Source organism: Polyodon spathula, chromosome 1, assembly GCF_017654505.1.
Source record: "Polyodon spathula isolate WHYD16114869_AA chromosome 1, ASM1765450v1, whole genome shotgun sequence".
NCBI classification, from domain to species: domain Eukaryota; kingdom Metazoa; phylum Chordata; class Actinopteri; order Acipenseriformes; family Polyodontidae; genus Polyodon; species Polyodon spathula.
In genome coordinates this window covers 29654392-29672730 of record NC_054534.1, presented here as the reverse complement: position 1 = coordinate 29672730, position 18339 = coordinate 29654392, and the positions used below count along the sequence as shown (strand labels likewise).

Sequence of the window (18339 nt, the reverse complement as noted above, 5' to 3'; positions counted from 1 at the left end):
GTGGGGGAGAAACCTAGCAACAGAAAGGTTAGTCGACTTATTTAAAACAGAAGATACGTTAGGCAGAGTACTTATTTATCTTAAATTCTCTTAGGGGTTACTTGAGAAGTATTTCTCTACTAGGAGATGACCTCATTGCTGCATCTGTTTTAATTACAGCACTAACTGGAACAAGTAAAAAAAAAACAGCACAGGAATAGACTATACACTAGGGAGTCTAACAGCCTGCATAAGGTTCTTTAACAATTCATTTTCTGAAAGCGCCAATTGGATTTTTAATGTATTTTGTGACACAACAATGCCTTTATTGATTAAATAGTATTCCTGAGGCAGCTCTTTGAGTACTAGAATAAGTAGCTTATTCAAAACCACCAAGGAAGGAAAGAAAATTAATTTAAAAACACCAGGACCACACCATGGCGGAAGGAGTTTTAAATAAAGCGGTGCTGAATTTATACACAAGTACACATTATAAATCTTACCTTTTGTAGAAAAATGAATGCAATACATCTTACTTCAGGATTTTTTTTTGTTACATTAATCTTTATCCCTCTTAATTTGGGTTTGTTTTCTGATTTTGCTCAATTATTGCCAACTCTCCCCAGGGTTGGCCATTTTGCTGAACAAATAAATCGCAGTAGAAATGTTCTAGACCAATGTTTCTCTACCAAGAATTTTTTAAACAGAGATTTTAAATACAGGTCGCGCTGTGCATGTGGGAGATTAAAGGACAATACAGTGCTTGCTGTGGCCCCCCAGCCAAGACAGGCAACTGTAGGGCCAGGATTTCAAGAGATCACATAACTCATCTGACACTTCACATGGCAGTGCCTTTTACTAAGTGAGTGAGCAGTGCATCTGAACCTCAAAGATTTACTTTAAATGTACCGCTGACCCCAGTGTCTTAGATCCAGCTTATTTCTGACCTTAGCAAATTAATGCTCTTTTATAATGCACACATACCCCTGGAAGGTATGCCAGTCTGTTCCCATCCATCCAAAGCTCCTTCAGACCAGTGAGTTGTTCAAGAACTTCAGGCTGAAGAATGATAAGAGACAGTTATAACCTACAAATACTGTAAGGCAGCTTTACTTTTAAATAAAAGTCCGATCAAGTGGTGAAAGGCATCTAATAGACATCAGGAAGTCAAAGGACTGCTTAAATTGCACATTCAACTAAATAACACAAACATGGGTTTATCCTTTGTTTACCACCATAGGAATACTTTTGGTTCTACAGTGGATAATAATATAAATTACAACCAAGAGTAATAAAAATACCGTTTTCAAAGGGTTAAAGACATTTTATTTCACAGTCCAATTTATGAATTTTAGCTCACAAAACAACCTGGGACAAGCATTTCAAAGCAAAGAAATTAGTTCAGGCAACTATATTAAACAATTTTATACTTCTGATACCACCAAGAATACAACACTACAGATATGCTTGGTTTTGTAAATTGAAAATAACTCTTATACTGTATTAGAATGAGACAAACAATCAATTCAGACAGTTATGGAAGAGTAAAACCTGTGCAAAAAAGTTCTAGTGCTTAAATGGTAAACTCATCCAATTCTGAGAAGAACACTTTTCTGAAAAGCATGTCTAATTGAGAAATTAAAAATAGCTTAACTTTTTCAAAGAGACAGCCTATCTGAAACCTAAGCTTCCTTGGCAAACATTACAGAACAGGAATAAATAACAGTTGTTGTCTTAAGTGTGAAACACAATGCATCATTTATCCCTCTGAACATCTTTTAAGTTGATTCGAAAGTTTGTTGTTGATTAGAAACAGAATTGGAGACAATGTGGTTTAAGCCATGTTCAAATCCTCTATTCAGCTGATACGCACCACTTCTGTGAACTCATTGCTTCCCAGGTCCAGTCTCTCCAGCTGGGTCAGCTTGCTCATGGTTCTGCAAGGAGGAGGGATTTACAGAGAATTAGGTTCTGGAGAAATCGCAGAGCAGACATCAGCTGAATTACTCTTAAAACTAACATTTTTACTATAAATCGAAAACAGTTCTGAATATTTTATCCAATCCTTTGGATACATATGAGACCTATTTTCTTAAAGTTTTGTATACAATGGAAATAATACTATGTAAATATTCAGACATTAGAATCCAATGTCACCCCTATTCTGTGCATAGGTGCAGGAATAAAACCTGACTAAACCCCTTTTTAAATACAATATTTATCCTGATTTTAACTGTAAAAACAAAACAAACAAAAAAATCAAAACCCCTGCTACAGTTTTATCCAAGTTGTATTTTTTCCTGTACATTTATAAATATTAGCATGTTCCTTCAGTGAATAACTGAATGTAAAACTGTGTGCAAGATTTTTCATCCTACAACATTCTGATCACTGCTTTGTGAAGAAAAATCACAACCACAAACAAACAAATGCATTTAATATATTACGTCAATGTTTTACTATAGGTACATTATGCCAATATTTCTAGGAGTGGGTGTCAGAAGTAGCAAATGATCTTCGAGTCTCTGTAGTGCACTCAGTCCTTTGAAATTTCAATTACCATACTGTTGCCAACTATACACAATAATCATTTTGGCATAGTGTATTTGGATATTCCAAACCACTTCTAGACTTCGGTTTTGCATAAATAAAATAACTTCTGCTATTTGCATCAAACTATACAGTAAGAAACATGCCTTTGGTTCCTGACACATATAATGCACTTCAGGACATAGGTACAATACACAGGTTCACATTGATGAACTTGTTTATGAATATGCATTACACACCTAGCATCATTTGGCTCAAACAAGAAGCCAAACTCAGAATGCCGTGTTCAGATTGCAGGTATGGCCCCTGTACATCTTGCATCTCCCTCTTAACCAGGCAAGTCTGTGTAGTAATGGCACATTACTGGATGTGAACAGTGGATATTGTGAAGGTCGGCACTGATTTACGACCAAGGATATGTGAATATAAATCTATTATAACAGCAGGCAGAAAAACTAAACAACGTGTTCCTTTGTAAACCCTCTCCAGTAGCACGTATGTGTGTATCCTGCAAGTGTGTCACTTCCTTTGATATCTGTACTGATTTTATTATTCTGCCACTTTTTACAGTAATTTCAGGGTTCAATTCATAGTTGCATTAACAAAATACCAAATCATTTCAGGTTTTAAACGTTTCTATATTTTGTGCAAATATTTCAGTGGTGTACCAGAAAGCATAAGTCAGTCATTAAAGCTGCCATTAATATGGATTATCACAACATTATAATAACGTGTACAAGAAAACTAAGCTTACGTACTAATTTTTAGATTGTTTAGGCAGCAACTATAAACCACTCACGGAAAAGAAACCTGTCCGAGCAGGTACTGATTACACAAGGCTTGCAGGTCTTCTACAAAACAGACCATTTTCACTTCTTAGAGATTGGGAAGGAAGTCCATTGCCAGCTCTGACAGAATGGTTAGCACTATTTAAAATACCTTTTTTTTCAAGGGGGGGGGGGGGTGCACGGGCTGTATGGTTGGTACAGGTTACAGGTTTGAAAGGATTAAAAAGGTCATGGCAATCAAGAGGAACTGGTCCCTCCCATCGTCTTTTAATCACTGAACTATTACCAGTATTTTGCCTTCTGCACAATTATGCCCATTAAAAGGAAAACATTCACAACTTTAAAGAGAAGTGGATTTATTTCTGCAAATCAGTTGGTTTCATCTTAGTACATTTAAGTACCACACATTTGATAGGTATAATCATAGTGAATTAGCTATTTAAAAACATACGTAGTAGTACAATGTGGTTCTAACATAAGACCAGATAGTGACTCCACAGTTTATTTCCTCTATATCAAGGTTACACTAGCGAAGACCCATGTGAACCTATTTACTAAAGTAGTGTTCCTTCTTTTTACTAAAAGACTATGGAAACTTCAGCAGTAACCAAAAAGGGAATTCCCATAAATCAATCTTGTTTGGCTTTCAACCTTTACATAAAATAGTTATATAAAACCACTTAAAGTTACCGTCACTGTCTTCAGCTGTAGTGGTTAGATTATACATATTATGATGTACACAAAATATATAACATTCAGAGTGTTTCTCAAGCAAACTCTGAGCTTAAAACATCACCCTTTCTATTAAAAAACACACAAGTAAAAACCTGTATACCTACTTTGGCAACATCTTTAACTGGTTTTCTCTCAGCTCCAGTATCTGCAGTTTGGTTAACCTACCAAAAATAAATCAATAAATAAATAAAAAGATATTAAAATGGCAAAAAACAAATAGGATTGTCAGAAGCAGGTCAACGTAAATGTATGTATGTCTGTATTATAGCTCCCTGGGGTAAGGAAGTGGTCTGGTGACAGTTGCACACAAACAGTTACTGTAATCCTTCAGCATACAAAAGAACAACATGTGCCTAAGTCTGTGACACCTGCATGTTCCCACTGCCTGTGCTATTGTATGAGTGGACCCAAGGTTGATGATCTTTGAATTATGTAATCATTAGTAAAAATTTGATAGAAAGGCTCAAACCACTTTCTTTTAGTGTCTTATTTCGATCATCCCTTCCAGTATGTGACTTTTTTTTCTTCCCCCAATTATTAGTATTTGTTTTGTTTTTTTTCATTGTTAACCAAGTCTAAGAGACAGCTGAACAAAACTTGATCCAGATGCGTCTTGACTCTGCTTCTTTCAGGCAAGACTTTAAAAAAAGCAATATATTTTCAAAATTAAATGCATGTTCTCAGTGGCATTTACAAGTCTGAGATCACTGTTTCTCTGCGCCTTCTATTAGAAAGGGATCGTGCAGCAGGTATGATGTAGTTTATTTATGACAAGGTTATGACCACCATTACATGGCATTACAAAGAGCAATCTTCATTCTTCTAAAACATGCTGCTTTGTTAAATGTTTAATCCCCTGCTGCTTAGGTCTGGAGATCATAAAATAGCACAACATATTTAAGAGAATAGGGTCACATCTTGATATGGTGTTCAGTGTCGCACATTAAGTTGCCACGATACACTGTATTAGTTATCCGTAAATATGTTAGTTACTCAGTCATTGTTAAAAACGTTGGTCGTGACCATTTTTGTTTAAAACAACAAAGTCAAAGTTTTAAATCTGCATAGTTTTATCAGTGAAAATAAAACAGCACTCAGATAACCTGTGAGACTTTAATCAGCTTATATAGCTCCTAGGTAAAAATGAGTGATAAAAGTTGTACAAGTGACCATCTAAAGTCACATTACAACTGTAGTCTTTGTCTGAGGTAGTTTGGTTCTGATTGCCAATAGTTACTTTTCATCAAGGACCTTATAAGTGTTCCAGTGTAATTATATTTTTTTATGGACAGTAAAAAAATTGTTTAAATGCATGGGCCAGATGGTGTCAGATTCTTTCTGAAATTAAATGCGATCTTTTTAAGTGCAAACAAATACAAGAAACACAGTAATAACTCCTGTTATTCACCTCTTAGACTTGGAATTCAGGTCATATTGTGATTCACAAAAACACATTTATATTCTACTTTTAAAAAAAAAAAAAAACAACAGCCCAACACCAAAAGTACATGTTCAGGAAGTTGTTCAGGAAGTTTAATGCAGTGCCTTCACATTGCATAAACTGCATTTTAAATCACTTATGATACAAAACTTTTCAGCAGGAAGTGAATTTTAATTACACCGCCAGATTGGAATTCCTGCCTGTCATTTTTAGTTACTGAAAAGGAGAGGCCTCTGTGACGAACACAGTACAGAACAATATGAAACAGGGGCGGAGGGCACCAGCTGACACAGGAAGCACACTGACACACACACCCATCCACTTGCAATAAATTCTACTTTAACATACAAGCTTGTGTAACCTACTGTACAGTAGTCTGAGGGCACTGAGCCTCCCAGCTAGATGGTACATGGGGTGAGGGTTACACTTTTGCCAGAAGGCACTACTTAGAGTGAGAATGCAAGGGGAGAGTCATGTTTAGAAACAGGAGCCCTGGTGACATCTGACCCTTTAAGACAAATGTTGGAATAGGGAATGTACACTAATAAGTACCAACAGCACATAGGGGCAGTAAAGTGGTCTGTATACAGTTGTCCCAGATTTATTAAATATTAGAGGAGTAAAGACTTAAAGTGCACTAGGGAATGGAGAGAGAATTATATATATATATATATATATATATATATATATATATATATATATATATATATATATATATATATATATATATATATATATTATATCTATATCTAGAAGAGAGAGAGAGAAGAGAAAAATTATTCTAAGATACAGGACTTCATTTTCTAGAACCAACTAGAAAAATCCAATACATTGGAGGGGTTAAATTTTGCTTTTGCTGCACAAAAAAAGGTCAGAACTCAAGGATGCTTTTTGAAGATGTAAGTTATGTATGACCCAGAGGGAAAAAGAACACATCAACTGAGTTTTAAAATACATATCTCAACTTTACTTGGTTAACCACATTCTGCTTAAACGTCTTGTGTATGCTTCAAATTAATTCAAAACCTTGACCACACCCAAGATGATGACAAAGCAGGTCTCAAGTTCACATAATATAATATTACTTAAAGTAAAAAAAAAACAATAATAATAATAAAAAAAGTAATAGCTTAAAATTGAAGCGCATTAGGATGTATCTCGATTTGCAAGACACATTACTTTTGTAAATGATATAGGAAAGTTAGTAACAACTAAACTAACTTCTTAGCATGCATGAGCATTCCTTTTCATGGCACACTGGTCAATTTTCAAATCCATTGTGAGGTCACGTCCCTACATAATACCTGTTAAGGTGGGTAATGCAGCAAAGATAGGAGGGGGACAAACTCAGACTTACCTGCCGAAATTTGCTGGTAAGAATTCCAAAAAGGCATCATTCAGGTACAGCTGGGTTAGGTTGAGAAGCTGAGTGAATCCATCAGGTAGTCTAAACAGCAATATAAAAAACATGATCTATTCAGTGTTTGGCCAAGAAGTTGCAGTTCACCATCACCTGGATCCCAGAAATGGGTATGAACTTGTATGTCATTTTGCAGTTCATTTTGCAAACATTTCTGCTAATGCCTTCATCAGTCATTACATAACACTTGTATAATGCTTATGCCGCTTTCAAACAGTTTCATGATGCGAACTGCATGCTCAGGAGTTGCTCCAGCCCTTTGGCTCATTATCAAAACAATTCTGTTATTGTAAACTTATGATCATCACCAGTGTCTTAAGATTAGAGGTGCTAAAAACCCAAGCTTTGTTAAGCTAGTGCCTTTAGTCCCTTAATTGTTGCCCATGGGGTTGAAATCCTGCAAACGTATTTCAATAAAATCAGAACTTCACCAAACCATCCTCCTAGATCACATCTGCTTTTCATGGTTTGCAAAATTAACTGGTTCCTGATTAATGTTTTCAGCAAATACACCCTAGAAAAGTACATGTTTGCTAAACCAAAGTAATGTCTTGCTTGATAAAACTTGAATGTCTGTAACTACACTGTTCAATTAGAGCTTGCTTTTCTTCTCTGTATGATTTTTTTATTCATTTAAATGCTTTGGCCAGATGGGTGTAATTTTAATCATTCGGAATGCTTACTTCGAAATGGGATTTACGCTGGCTTCGACTATTGTTAAAACCTTGCAGTTCTTGATGTTTTCTGGAAATTCCTGGATGCCTGTAGAGAAAAAAAAAATGTAAATAGATAATTGTACTTATCCCATTAGGCTACATCAGTAAGCACACACACACAGGGGCAAGTTGTTTATTTTAATTTTTTTCAGGTGTGTACAGCACATCTATGTTTCAAATGTATTTTAGATGATGTGCTTAAATCATTTAACAGGAATTAACAACAAGAACTGTAAGCGTGAGAAGGTACGGTAGAAGGTCTGAGTAGCCAGAGTTAAGGAACAGGAGATCCTGGGGAGAAAAGTCACTTAACGTTCTTACACCGAGTCACACCCAGCTGTCAAACATACTGGACTGCACTGCAAACTTGTGAATGTCTAAATGTGTGACATTGTTTGTTTACCAGGTTAAAGAGTTGTGTAAAGAAACACAAATGACACACGTAACCTGGAATTTAGCTGTATACACAGAAATGTTGTATTGTTTTGTAATCTGTTAAAAAAGGCACCAGTACTGTATAAACATAACACCTTTTCTGAGGTGCACCTACCAAATTCCCAGAATAACGTTTAAAAAAAAAAAAAAAAAAAAAGAAAAAAGTTAAAGAATTTGACCTCTGACACTTTAATACCAAACGTGGTGCGCATACTTTTGGCAACAAATTCCAGGGACCTTCAACAACATTTAGATTCACTTTGAAAATAAAATAAAATTCATACTGATTGCACAATGTTAATATTAAATATTCAAATGTATAACTTGATAAAAGATGTACAAGTACTTTACCGGCAATAAGAAATGTTGTTGTACCACACAGTATTTATTTAGTGGCTATATTATTTTATTCCTCAGAAATATGAAGCCTACATAATTCCTTCCTTTCTAAACCATTGGGCTTAATTAAGCATTAGATAGACCTAGATCTTATGAAGGGCTTGTACACATCTGTATTACCTCCTGAAACATTTCAGATGTGGCAGTCCTTGAAAGACCCAACATTGAAGGACTAAAATTACAGGGCATTTAAATATTTAGACATTTATTTTAAAAAATGGATGGTTTTATTTGATGATAAGAGGTAAAACATTGAACTGTCATGTACCCTCAGTTTAACATCCTACAACATGTATTAAACTCAGAATACATAAACAAGAATATACAATAAAACTAGAAATGGCATAATGTAAAGGAGAAATGGCATATCAGGTTGAACGGTTTGTAAACATGTCAAACATATGTGTGAAAAAGTTCTGTAGCATTAACATATCTAGTGGTTAAAACAAAGTGGCTCAGTAACAGAACGTAAATCACAACTGTGTGTCATTTAGGTAACTGATACGGCCAGAGATTAAAACAGCGTAACACTGATTTATTTTATTGCGCAACACCAGTACTAAAACTAAGAAAACTACGGGAATACAGTGGAGTACGAGATACTGTATTAGGACAATAATTCAAAGTGTACTGCCTCTAGACAGCAAAAACTGGCCTCTACAGTATATGGGAACCATATTCGTTTAGGAGGTCAATTTCATGGTCACCAACACAATTAGCTACAGTAGCAGGGCTTATAACCTGAAAATATCTCAAACAGTATCCAAAGCCCCCACCCCCCAAATTGCTAAAAGCAAAAACGGATAAGCCCTTAAGCGAGAAACTGGTGCACAGACGCTCTACCCAAGTCCACTGAAAAACAACCTAGAAAACATTAGATCATGTAAAAAGCCGTATGAATTTAAAGCTTAGTTTGCATTCAAAAAAGATAAGTAGATAAGTGTACTTTGCTATAAGACTGATTACACTAACAGGAAAAAAAAGTTGGTTTTGCATTTTATAAATCAATTTTAAAACTGATTATTAAAACACATGACAATTAATAAACTACATTTCAAACCAGATCAATTAAACATGATTCCCAGTGGATTTAAATTATTAAACTACATACAAGCAGAATTGGCAAATAGTGTCTGTTATGATGATAATGCAAGAACAGTAGAGGAATTTACATTCTCAATATTGTGACATAGGGGATCACTACTGATGAATAGATTGGAGTAATTGCACCGGGAACACGCAGCACAATAGACGTGTCAATTCTGCATTTACATATTTAATAAAGGAAGTGCTCATTTGCTTACCATTCTTGCTGACGTCCAGATCCCTGAGATTAATGAGGTTTGCGATAGAGGGTGGCAATACAGCTAGGTCGTTATCTGGCAAACTCAGTTTATGAAGAGACTGGCAGTTGAACAATTGCTGTAAAACAAGACAGACACTTCTTAAATGCATTAGACATCAATTAAAAACCAAGTCTAATAAATGCTTAACTTTTTCATCAGTGTGGTCTTAACATAGATACCAGTAACCATCATTTTAAAAGCATGCTGAGGGGTCATCTGTAACTCAAGAGCAGCATTAGCTATTCTTCAAATAAGGAAAGATTAAAAGACAATTGTTGCTTTTTTAGACACAAGGATTATGGATCAAGGTTACGGAATACCAATTAAATTCCTGTTCACAACATTCTAACTATAGAAGACAGTCTGTACCTAACGCTTAACTGTCCAAAACTTAAATCAAACTTGGTTCCTATTGAGTCTCAAGAACATCCATGAAGTGACAATTATGACGGGTCATATAAATGTTCCATCCTACCTACACTAGACACTTGTATTTCTTGTGCTCTTGTATATATAATACAAACAAACCTAATGGTCTTCTTGTTCCAATATCTACCACAAAAGTAGGCAACCCTCACCTCTTTTGAATGTTTATACTCAAATACAATGTTAATGTTCTAAAAATTTGAATGTCAAAAGCCTTCTCCAAGATTGACTGTTAAAATAAATGAAAAAAGGCAGCCAGCAATGCTATTCAAAACAACTCATATAACCCCTTATCTTACTATTCATGTTCTACATATGCAGTGTTTCCTTTTGCAGTACAAAAAAAGCCTAGCAGTATTCATTATTCTGAAAGCACTATTAGTTTAGTTTTGGTATCTGTACGTGGTAACATTTGCTGCTTATTCCAACAGCACTCAGCCAGTAGCTCTAAGAAAGACATTACCTTGGGAAGCTCCTCAATCTGGTTAGCATCTAAATAGAGCTCCTCTAAGGTCTTCTCGAATGCGAATATCTCCTTGGGCACCTGCTCCAGGCTGCAGTGAGAGTAATCCAGCGCGGTGACTGCCTCCTCCTCTCCTCGCAGACAGCGACATGGCACCAGCCGAAAGAAATTCCGCTTCATTGTCATCAGGCACTGTGAAGAAAACAAATGCAAAAAGGTCAGCAAATGAGAAATCCCTTCAAGTCAGATTGGGAAGTTTTACAACAGGCTTCAGGATACTGTATTTATAGAGTAGGCATGCATGTTGCACAGATTCGCTTTAATAAGCCATATATCAATATTGCTTACACCTTCTACTGTACAACAAGGTAAAGGTTGGTCAAGTATTTGGCCACCGGCAAGTTTGTCATTATTGTTAAATGTGTGGTTTCCCAATATGGGATAGCTTTCTGTGATGGCATTTTTAGGTGCACTTGGGAAGAAACTAACTAAGAGCTATTTTTCTGATCTTTGGTTTAACTGTAAACTACAGGTTCCCTAGTTTGGGAATTTGTTGCCGTCCCAGTCTTACCATAAATACTATATATATATTGGCATAGGCGCTACCATGTGTGTTCCTGTACCCTGTATCTGTGTAATGCTACTATAGAATTAGAAATGTGTGATGGTTGTTCATGACTACGTATGCATTGTTATTACCAGTTAGTTAGAAATCTAACAGCTTTCACAAAACCCTGTTAAAACACATACAGCAATAGGTTGTAGTACAGTATGGAATAAAGATGACTTCTGACATTTGTAGTCTCACAGCTACAGTAGAACCTGTTTTTGTGTTTCCTACTGGATGAAGGCAAATCCTGATTAAACAAGGACTCTGCTAAACCTCATTTGTGTCACTCGATTCTGTTAGAGAGAAACAACAACCTGAAGCAATATAGGATAAAGCTGCATGAAGGTGTCATGACTTGTAATGGTTGTTCGGGGTTAGGGTAAAAAAAGGAGGTGGCTCTGGTTTAATAAAGCAGCAGGAATTGTATTGTGTTGATTACCCAAATAGTAAAGACATAAGTGCTTTATTCAGTAATTACATGAAGCTGAAACTGTTGCTGTCCACCAGATTCAACATTGCACAAGTGTAGATGTTTATCAGTCTCCAAAGAAATTATATCAACAAACTGCATCTTCCCGCAGAAAACTTTCTGATCCAAGAAAGTCTGCAGCCTTCTTTTAATCACAAGCTTTAGCAATACATGCTGCTCGAACCATTATGCATATTACAATGCTTTGTGTTGGGTGGGGGATTGTACCTCAAGCACATCAAATAAGTGAAAGTTTCGATGCTGGTTTTCAATTCCCTCGAGTTGTTGTACTATATAGTACGGTACAGTACCATACCCATTTACTGAGTCTTGACTAAAAGATTTGCATATACTGTATTTTAGATATGTGAAACTATGTACAGACAATGTGGTAACATTTAAATAATTTTGTGAAGGCCTTACTGAAGATAGCAAATGATATTCCTCCTCGGTCGTCCAGGTAGCATGCAAGAACGGTGGAATTACTAGAGTATCTTAAATGGTTGGGAAAGGTTACATGTAACAAAACATGTGATTGACAGAAACCATTTAAAGTTTAACCCTTCGCCAGCTGAAAATAAACTTTTTACTCTGAAGGCAGAAAGGTGTGGAGGCCACGTAACAAATGCAGAATATGAATACTGAAAATATTGTTTATTGATGAAACAGAGCTTCCAAACTCTACCGCCGCAGAATATAAATCATACAATTTGAATTGCATATCTAGCCTAACAAATACTAAATAAATGAAGCAAACTGCACTCAAACGCGTTTTGTGATAAATACAGAACTGAGAAATATACATTTTTCAATCATTGTTACACATTAGTTGTCTAATGTAATGCAGTGATTTTTTTACCGTTACTTGGTTAAACATTTGCATTGTCTGCTGCTGATGTTAGGTTGCTACGAAGTTTTGACGTGAGAGGAGGGAAGAAGAGACACAGATACGGGCGCTTGTAATAAAGTCCACAGTTGTGATCAATCTTAGGTGTCCAATAAATGTCCATCTTCTCCTTCATGACACCCAAGCCAGAAGACATTCATGTTTCAAAAGTATAACTACAAACTGAGAAACTTGCTATTTTGACTGAGAAAGGGTCAATTATCAGCGAGAAACCTTTGGCCGTGCATTAACCCTTTTAATATATTTTTGTTGCTTTATACAGTTTTGGATCAATATTCCAAACACAAGCATCGCAACAATTTTACAATTTAAACAAGACATTTATTGTGGCTCTGCCTCTGATATTTTAATCATCCTCTGATCCTATGCAGCCCTGTTGGTTGTTATCATAGATATAGACTACACGCTTAACTGGTAGCCTACATAAAATTGCTTTATACTACTGCACAAAAAACAATTGTAACCATCTTTAGGGCTACTAATTGTTCCATTCTTGGGAATACCAAATTTAGTTTTTCAACAATGGCCAATTCCATTTGTTCCCACTTTTATCAACATATTAATAATTTAATATGGCATTTGCAGAAATGTACCAAGTATTGAAAGAAATTTATCACTATTATAATACATTTAAAAAAAAAAAGGTATATCAAATGATTAACATTGATGAAATCTTTTTGGTTTCTTTTTTAAATCACTCGATCATTCATCCTTGGCCATGACACGCTTGAGTGACTATGACTGAAGCATATGCACTTCATCACCTAATTAGTGAGACAGTTTATTGGACACTGGATATGGAGTGATTTTAACTGTTGTGCAAGCTTGAATAAAAGCAATAAAGAAAATCACGCTCGCATGTGAATTATATAGCATATAATATATATATATATATATATGTATCTATATATATATATTATACACAAACATATATATATCTATACACCACACACACATATATATATATAATATACATATACACACACACATATATATATATATATATATATATATATATATATACATATACACACACACATATATATATATATATATATATATATATATATAGTTTACTATATATATATATATATATATATATATATATATATATATATATTATATATATATATATAAGATATATATATATATATATTATCACATACACACACCACACCACATCTGTCAAGAGAGCAGCGCCTTTGTACAATCAGCATGTTGGAGGCTGGACTAGGGCAGTGTACTGTGGCTCACAGTCTTGGGTACTCACAGCCACCAATTTCAAACCTGGCAGTACAGTATAACCAGACATACTCTGTCAATAACAGGCCACGAACTGGGAGACCAAGAGTACCCGAGGTTCTAAATTAGCAGAACGTGTGCGGTTTTGTACATAAGCAGCTTTCTTTGCAACATTCTAATTCAATATAAAAGAAAATTTGAAATGTAGCAATGTTAGAATATTTGTTGTAGACACTATACTTTTCAAAAAACCATAAACTAGATATATTTTAAATACCGATATTAAATTGAAATAGACAGTAGCCTACTACACACAATTACTCAACATAAGTTAATACAATAAAGATGTTGAAAAGCACAGCGGCTAGATTTCAGCGGGACTTGGGAATTCACGTATGCACACATGGGATGAAATGCATTTTATATTGCGGCAAAGCAATGTATAAGAGCAGAAAAAAACAATTACTATAATGATTTTTACCGAGACCCATGCCTCTGGTGCCTCATAGCTAGCTACGGCCTCCAACACGCATGTTACAGTTTACATAAATATTACTTTACACTTAAAGGGGGTGAATTACTATTTTATATGTTAGAGATATTTTGATTTTAAAACACAAGTAGTTTCGTTTCAACCTTTCTGTTGATAAAGGAAGGGAATGCATATCATAATTACAATATTTTTTTTATAAATAAATAAATAAATAAATAAATAGTAGCTGCGTGTTTTACATGTCTCCCAATAAATATTAGCCGGCATTTAATCAAAGGAACAGTGTGATGGAACCGGACGCCATACTGGGAAGTTTTGGAAGTTATTATATCCGACACTGGCCCCCTTTGCTACTCTTCAGTCCTAATTTTAATTTCATTTTTTTGGTAAGGTTGGGTCACTTTCCTGCATTTTTTTAACGCAACTCTGAACATGAGTATATGTGTACATTTGTAAAGTACTCGCCCAGGGGACTATGGAGACACAGAGATCAACTAGTCCTCATCAGATTTAAAATTTACCAGAGGCGAGCATGAGTTTCTAACCCTGCTTATCATTTTTAAAGTCTCAAGATTCTAAGGAATCTGGACATTGTCCAAAGAACTTGTGTCAGTGTAAGACTATGGTACTGCAGCAACAGAGCTACTAAATCACAGAGAGATTGCTTTTGTCAGCAGAATGGTTCTGCTATGGCTAAAAGGTCTGCATCACTTAGAATGCAAAGAATTAGTATTGAGACAATTTTTTCCATAAATCGAAAAAAAAAATCTATTTTATATAATTATGTTTTCTTTAACATCATGTAACTATGCAATAATGTTACAAGTGTCTACTGGAAGACATAGTAGTATAGTATTAATGGTTAGATTTTGCAATGCCAAATATTTAAATTTGTCAGTTTTATCATTAAATATATTGTACTGTACATAATTTGGTCAAATTTGGGGTTTGTCAGAAACTACAGTAAATAGAGACATGTACCAGTTCCAGTAATCTCCCACAGCAAAACTACCACACACAGCAGGGACTTAATGAAATCAGCAAAGGGGAAATGGAAATGGGTAGTGAAGTTAATAGCTCACAGAGAACAAAATCCAATTCTTTGTACCAGTATTAAAACAAACCTTTCGTCAAAATGCGATTAAATATAAGCAATACTGTACACATCATTGGATTGTACAAAGTCTTCTCTCTGTACTGCAATTGCCACTTGAGGCAGTGAGAAGCAGTCCAATAAACTCCACTGGTAAGGCTTAATTTAAGAATTAATACACAGTTCACAATTCACTGCTGTGCCTAAAAATGTGTGGACTGCACTGCAGAATGGCAGAAATGCTATGAATCTGCATCTACCGTCAGGTGGTGATCTTGACATATACTGGGGTGTACAGTAGTATCCTTGAAGCAGAATTAAATTACATTTTTTTAAAATGGTTTTCAATCAAAGGGTTACACTTTGACCTGAATATAACAAAATACAAGGGTTATTTGGAATGAAAGCTAAAATACTGTCAAAACAGTTCCCCTTGTACAGTACTGCCAAGTATGATTAAAAAATTAAATGACTGTTAATGTACTGAGTAGTGCTGCTCACCCATCCTTCTGTATTGCATTAGAACCAATCAGGCACCACTACTCACTTTAGTGTACCTTTGAAGGTTATTCCACTACTATAAAAATCACATGGTAATGGAGCTGGTCAGCTGCCGCTGCTGATGCAGCAGCTCTGCCACAGACACCCAGAGTCTTTGTACTGTCGGCTCTTGATATTCACTGTCCTACTTTCTAGTTTATTGGAAGCTGTCAAGAATTGATGTCTTTACAGCTTTATGTACAGTAGGTCTGTATACAGCAAACTTAGCTTGATAATTCAAATAAACTAAATAACACTATGTAACACAATTTTTATTCCTGGGTAGTAAGTGGTATTTCCTAATTGCTTATGCCTCAAAAGTATAGAAAATGGTTATTATTTCCCACAAACTTTGCTTTTGTGACCAGGACAGTGATATTTCAAAATATCACTATTTCCAATGGGAAAACGGGCAAATGTATGTCTTTTCGTTCACATAAAGTCAGAAAAAAACAACATATGAATCCAAATTAACATGTATTTGTACTAAAGTAATACAAAAATGACTACAAAAGATTTAGAAGCGAGTAGTTTTTCGAGATTTACGATTATACTGTAAATACAGTTAAACTGTTAATTTGGATTCATATGTTGTCTTTTCGTTCACATAAAGTCAGAAAAAAACACACATTTTCCCATTGGAAATAGTGATATTTTGAAATATCACTGTCCTGGTCACAAAAGCAAAGTTTGTGTGGAATAATAGCCATTTTCTATACTTTTGAGGCATAAGCAATTAGGAAATAACACTTACTACCCAGGAACAAAAAATAAATAATTTTGTTACACGGTGAAATTCATTTTAATACCAAGAAACACACCCCTCCCCCGTTTACCAATATATAAAAAAGCGTGGATAGGGAGTATTTGGCAGTGATGGTAGGACTTTTTCCAGGGATAAAAGAAACGAGACATAATCCCAAAAGTGCAGCATGTGAGACACACAGTTTCTCTCTCCTTCTCTCTCTAGAAGGGCACTTACGACTCTGTACATGACCCTGCCGCTGCTATCACAGGACACATTATACTCTCTCTAAAAATTATTTTAGGTTTTACAATGTTTTATTTATACCACTATGAGAAAGTGGGAATTTCAAACATGACTTAGCAGTGACAGGCAGCAGGGCTCTGCAACATAGGCACATCACTAAAAAACTCACTTAGAGTATAAAGTCTTTTTGGACAGTAAGTGTCTAGGCATCGATTGAAGCTCACATATTGGCCCGAAGTCAAAGTCCGGGTTACAAATGTTATTATTTTAAATGCCTGCCACAACACTGTCAATATGGTGTAGGGACACTGACAGCCAAGAGGGCACCAATTCAAAAACATGTACACATACATGTGTATAGGGATTGACTATTTACTGCACATTCACTTAGTAACTGGTTGGAGTCTTTAATAATGCATTTATTAAAAAGAGCAGTTCCACACTGTTTCATTGCTTTTCATTCCACACTGATCCCCAAGCAGCCCTTCCTGTTGGAAGACTAAGCTATCGGGTCACTGCCTTTTCCATGGCTACTGATGCCAGAGCTTTACAGAGGCTCACTACAAAATTCAATTGAAAGAGACTGAATTACTGTACACTTCAAATCATTTTTAAAGCAGAGCACATGATTGCCAAATTATCATTATTTGTGCACATACAAATGCAATTTTGTAAGAATAACTACCACTCATTCAGTAACTAAAAGTATGTTAATTCTGTAATGGTCTGTTTTGTCAATGAAAAATAATACTGTTATTAAATGTACTGGATTTTTGCTTTTTAAAGCACTTGCAAATATTTCCTCACATTTCATGCTATATGTACTTTATTCAGAATACAAAACTTGAAACCACTGATCTCTCACAAACCACTTCAGCTTGCCATTTCAAATTTTCAAAATTTCCTCGGGCAAAACTCTAACAGCACCCTTGACTTTGACCTGCAACCTAATATGCAAGCCATCTTGGTGCTTTGTGACTTGGTTTGCTTTCCATATTACCTACAGTATTGCTTCGAGATACTGGCTTCATACTCTGTACACAGTTGTACTGTATTCTGCAATTCTCTGTCACGTTCAACTGCAGGTGTCTTACAAGAAATAAACCCTTTCTGACAGCTATTTTATAAATCTACCGCCACCAGAAGACTCATCTCAGAAACCATTTGAGATAGCAACTTCATATAATAGACAACTTGCTTTCAGACTGTGTCATTACAGTACAGCCAGTACACACTGTTGTATTCCCCGAGTTCTGCACTATATTTAGTACAGAAGTTATTTATAATATTTCTAAA

At 35.3% G+C, this 18339-nt stretch overlaps 1 protein-coding gene across 5 annotated transcripts in view; it reads right to left on the bottom strand.

Moving 5' to 3' along the window:
- The window catches only part of LOC121316974 (erbin-like), a 92195-nt gene that overhangs the window by 32499 nt on the left and 41357 nt on the right, over positions 1–18339 (bottom strand). For 4 of the 5 annotated variants that reach the window (XM_041252450.1, XM_041252443.1, XM_041252434.1 and 1 more), the window contains 7 exons: positions 10699–10890; positions 9768–9885; positions 7597–7675; positions 6851–6940; positions 4157–4213; positions 1853–1916; positions 964–1038 (listed from right to left, as the gene is read on the bottom strand). In XM_041252450.1, coding sequence (XP_041108384.1) covers positions 964–1038; positions 1853–1916; positions 4157–4213; positions 6851–6940; positions 7597–7675; positions 9768–9885; positions 10699–10884 — 669 coding nt within the window. In that variant the 5' untranslated portion in view covers positions 10885–10890. Of the gene's footprint in view, positions 1–963; positions 1039–1852; positions 1917–2783; positions 2872–4156; positions 4214–6850; positions 6941–7596; positions 7676–9767; positions 9886–10698; positions 10891–18339 lie in introns of those variants that run through there. The other variant, XM_041252464.1, reaches the window with a different exon arrangement.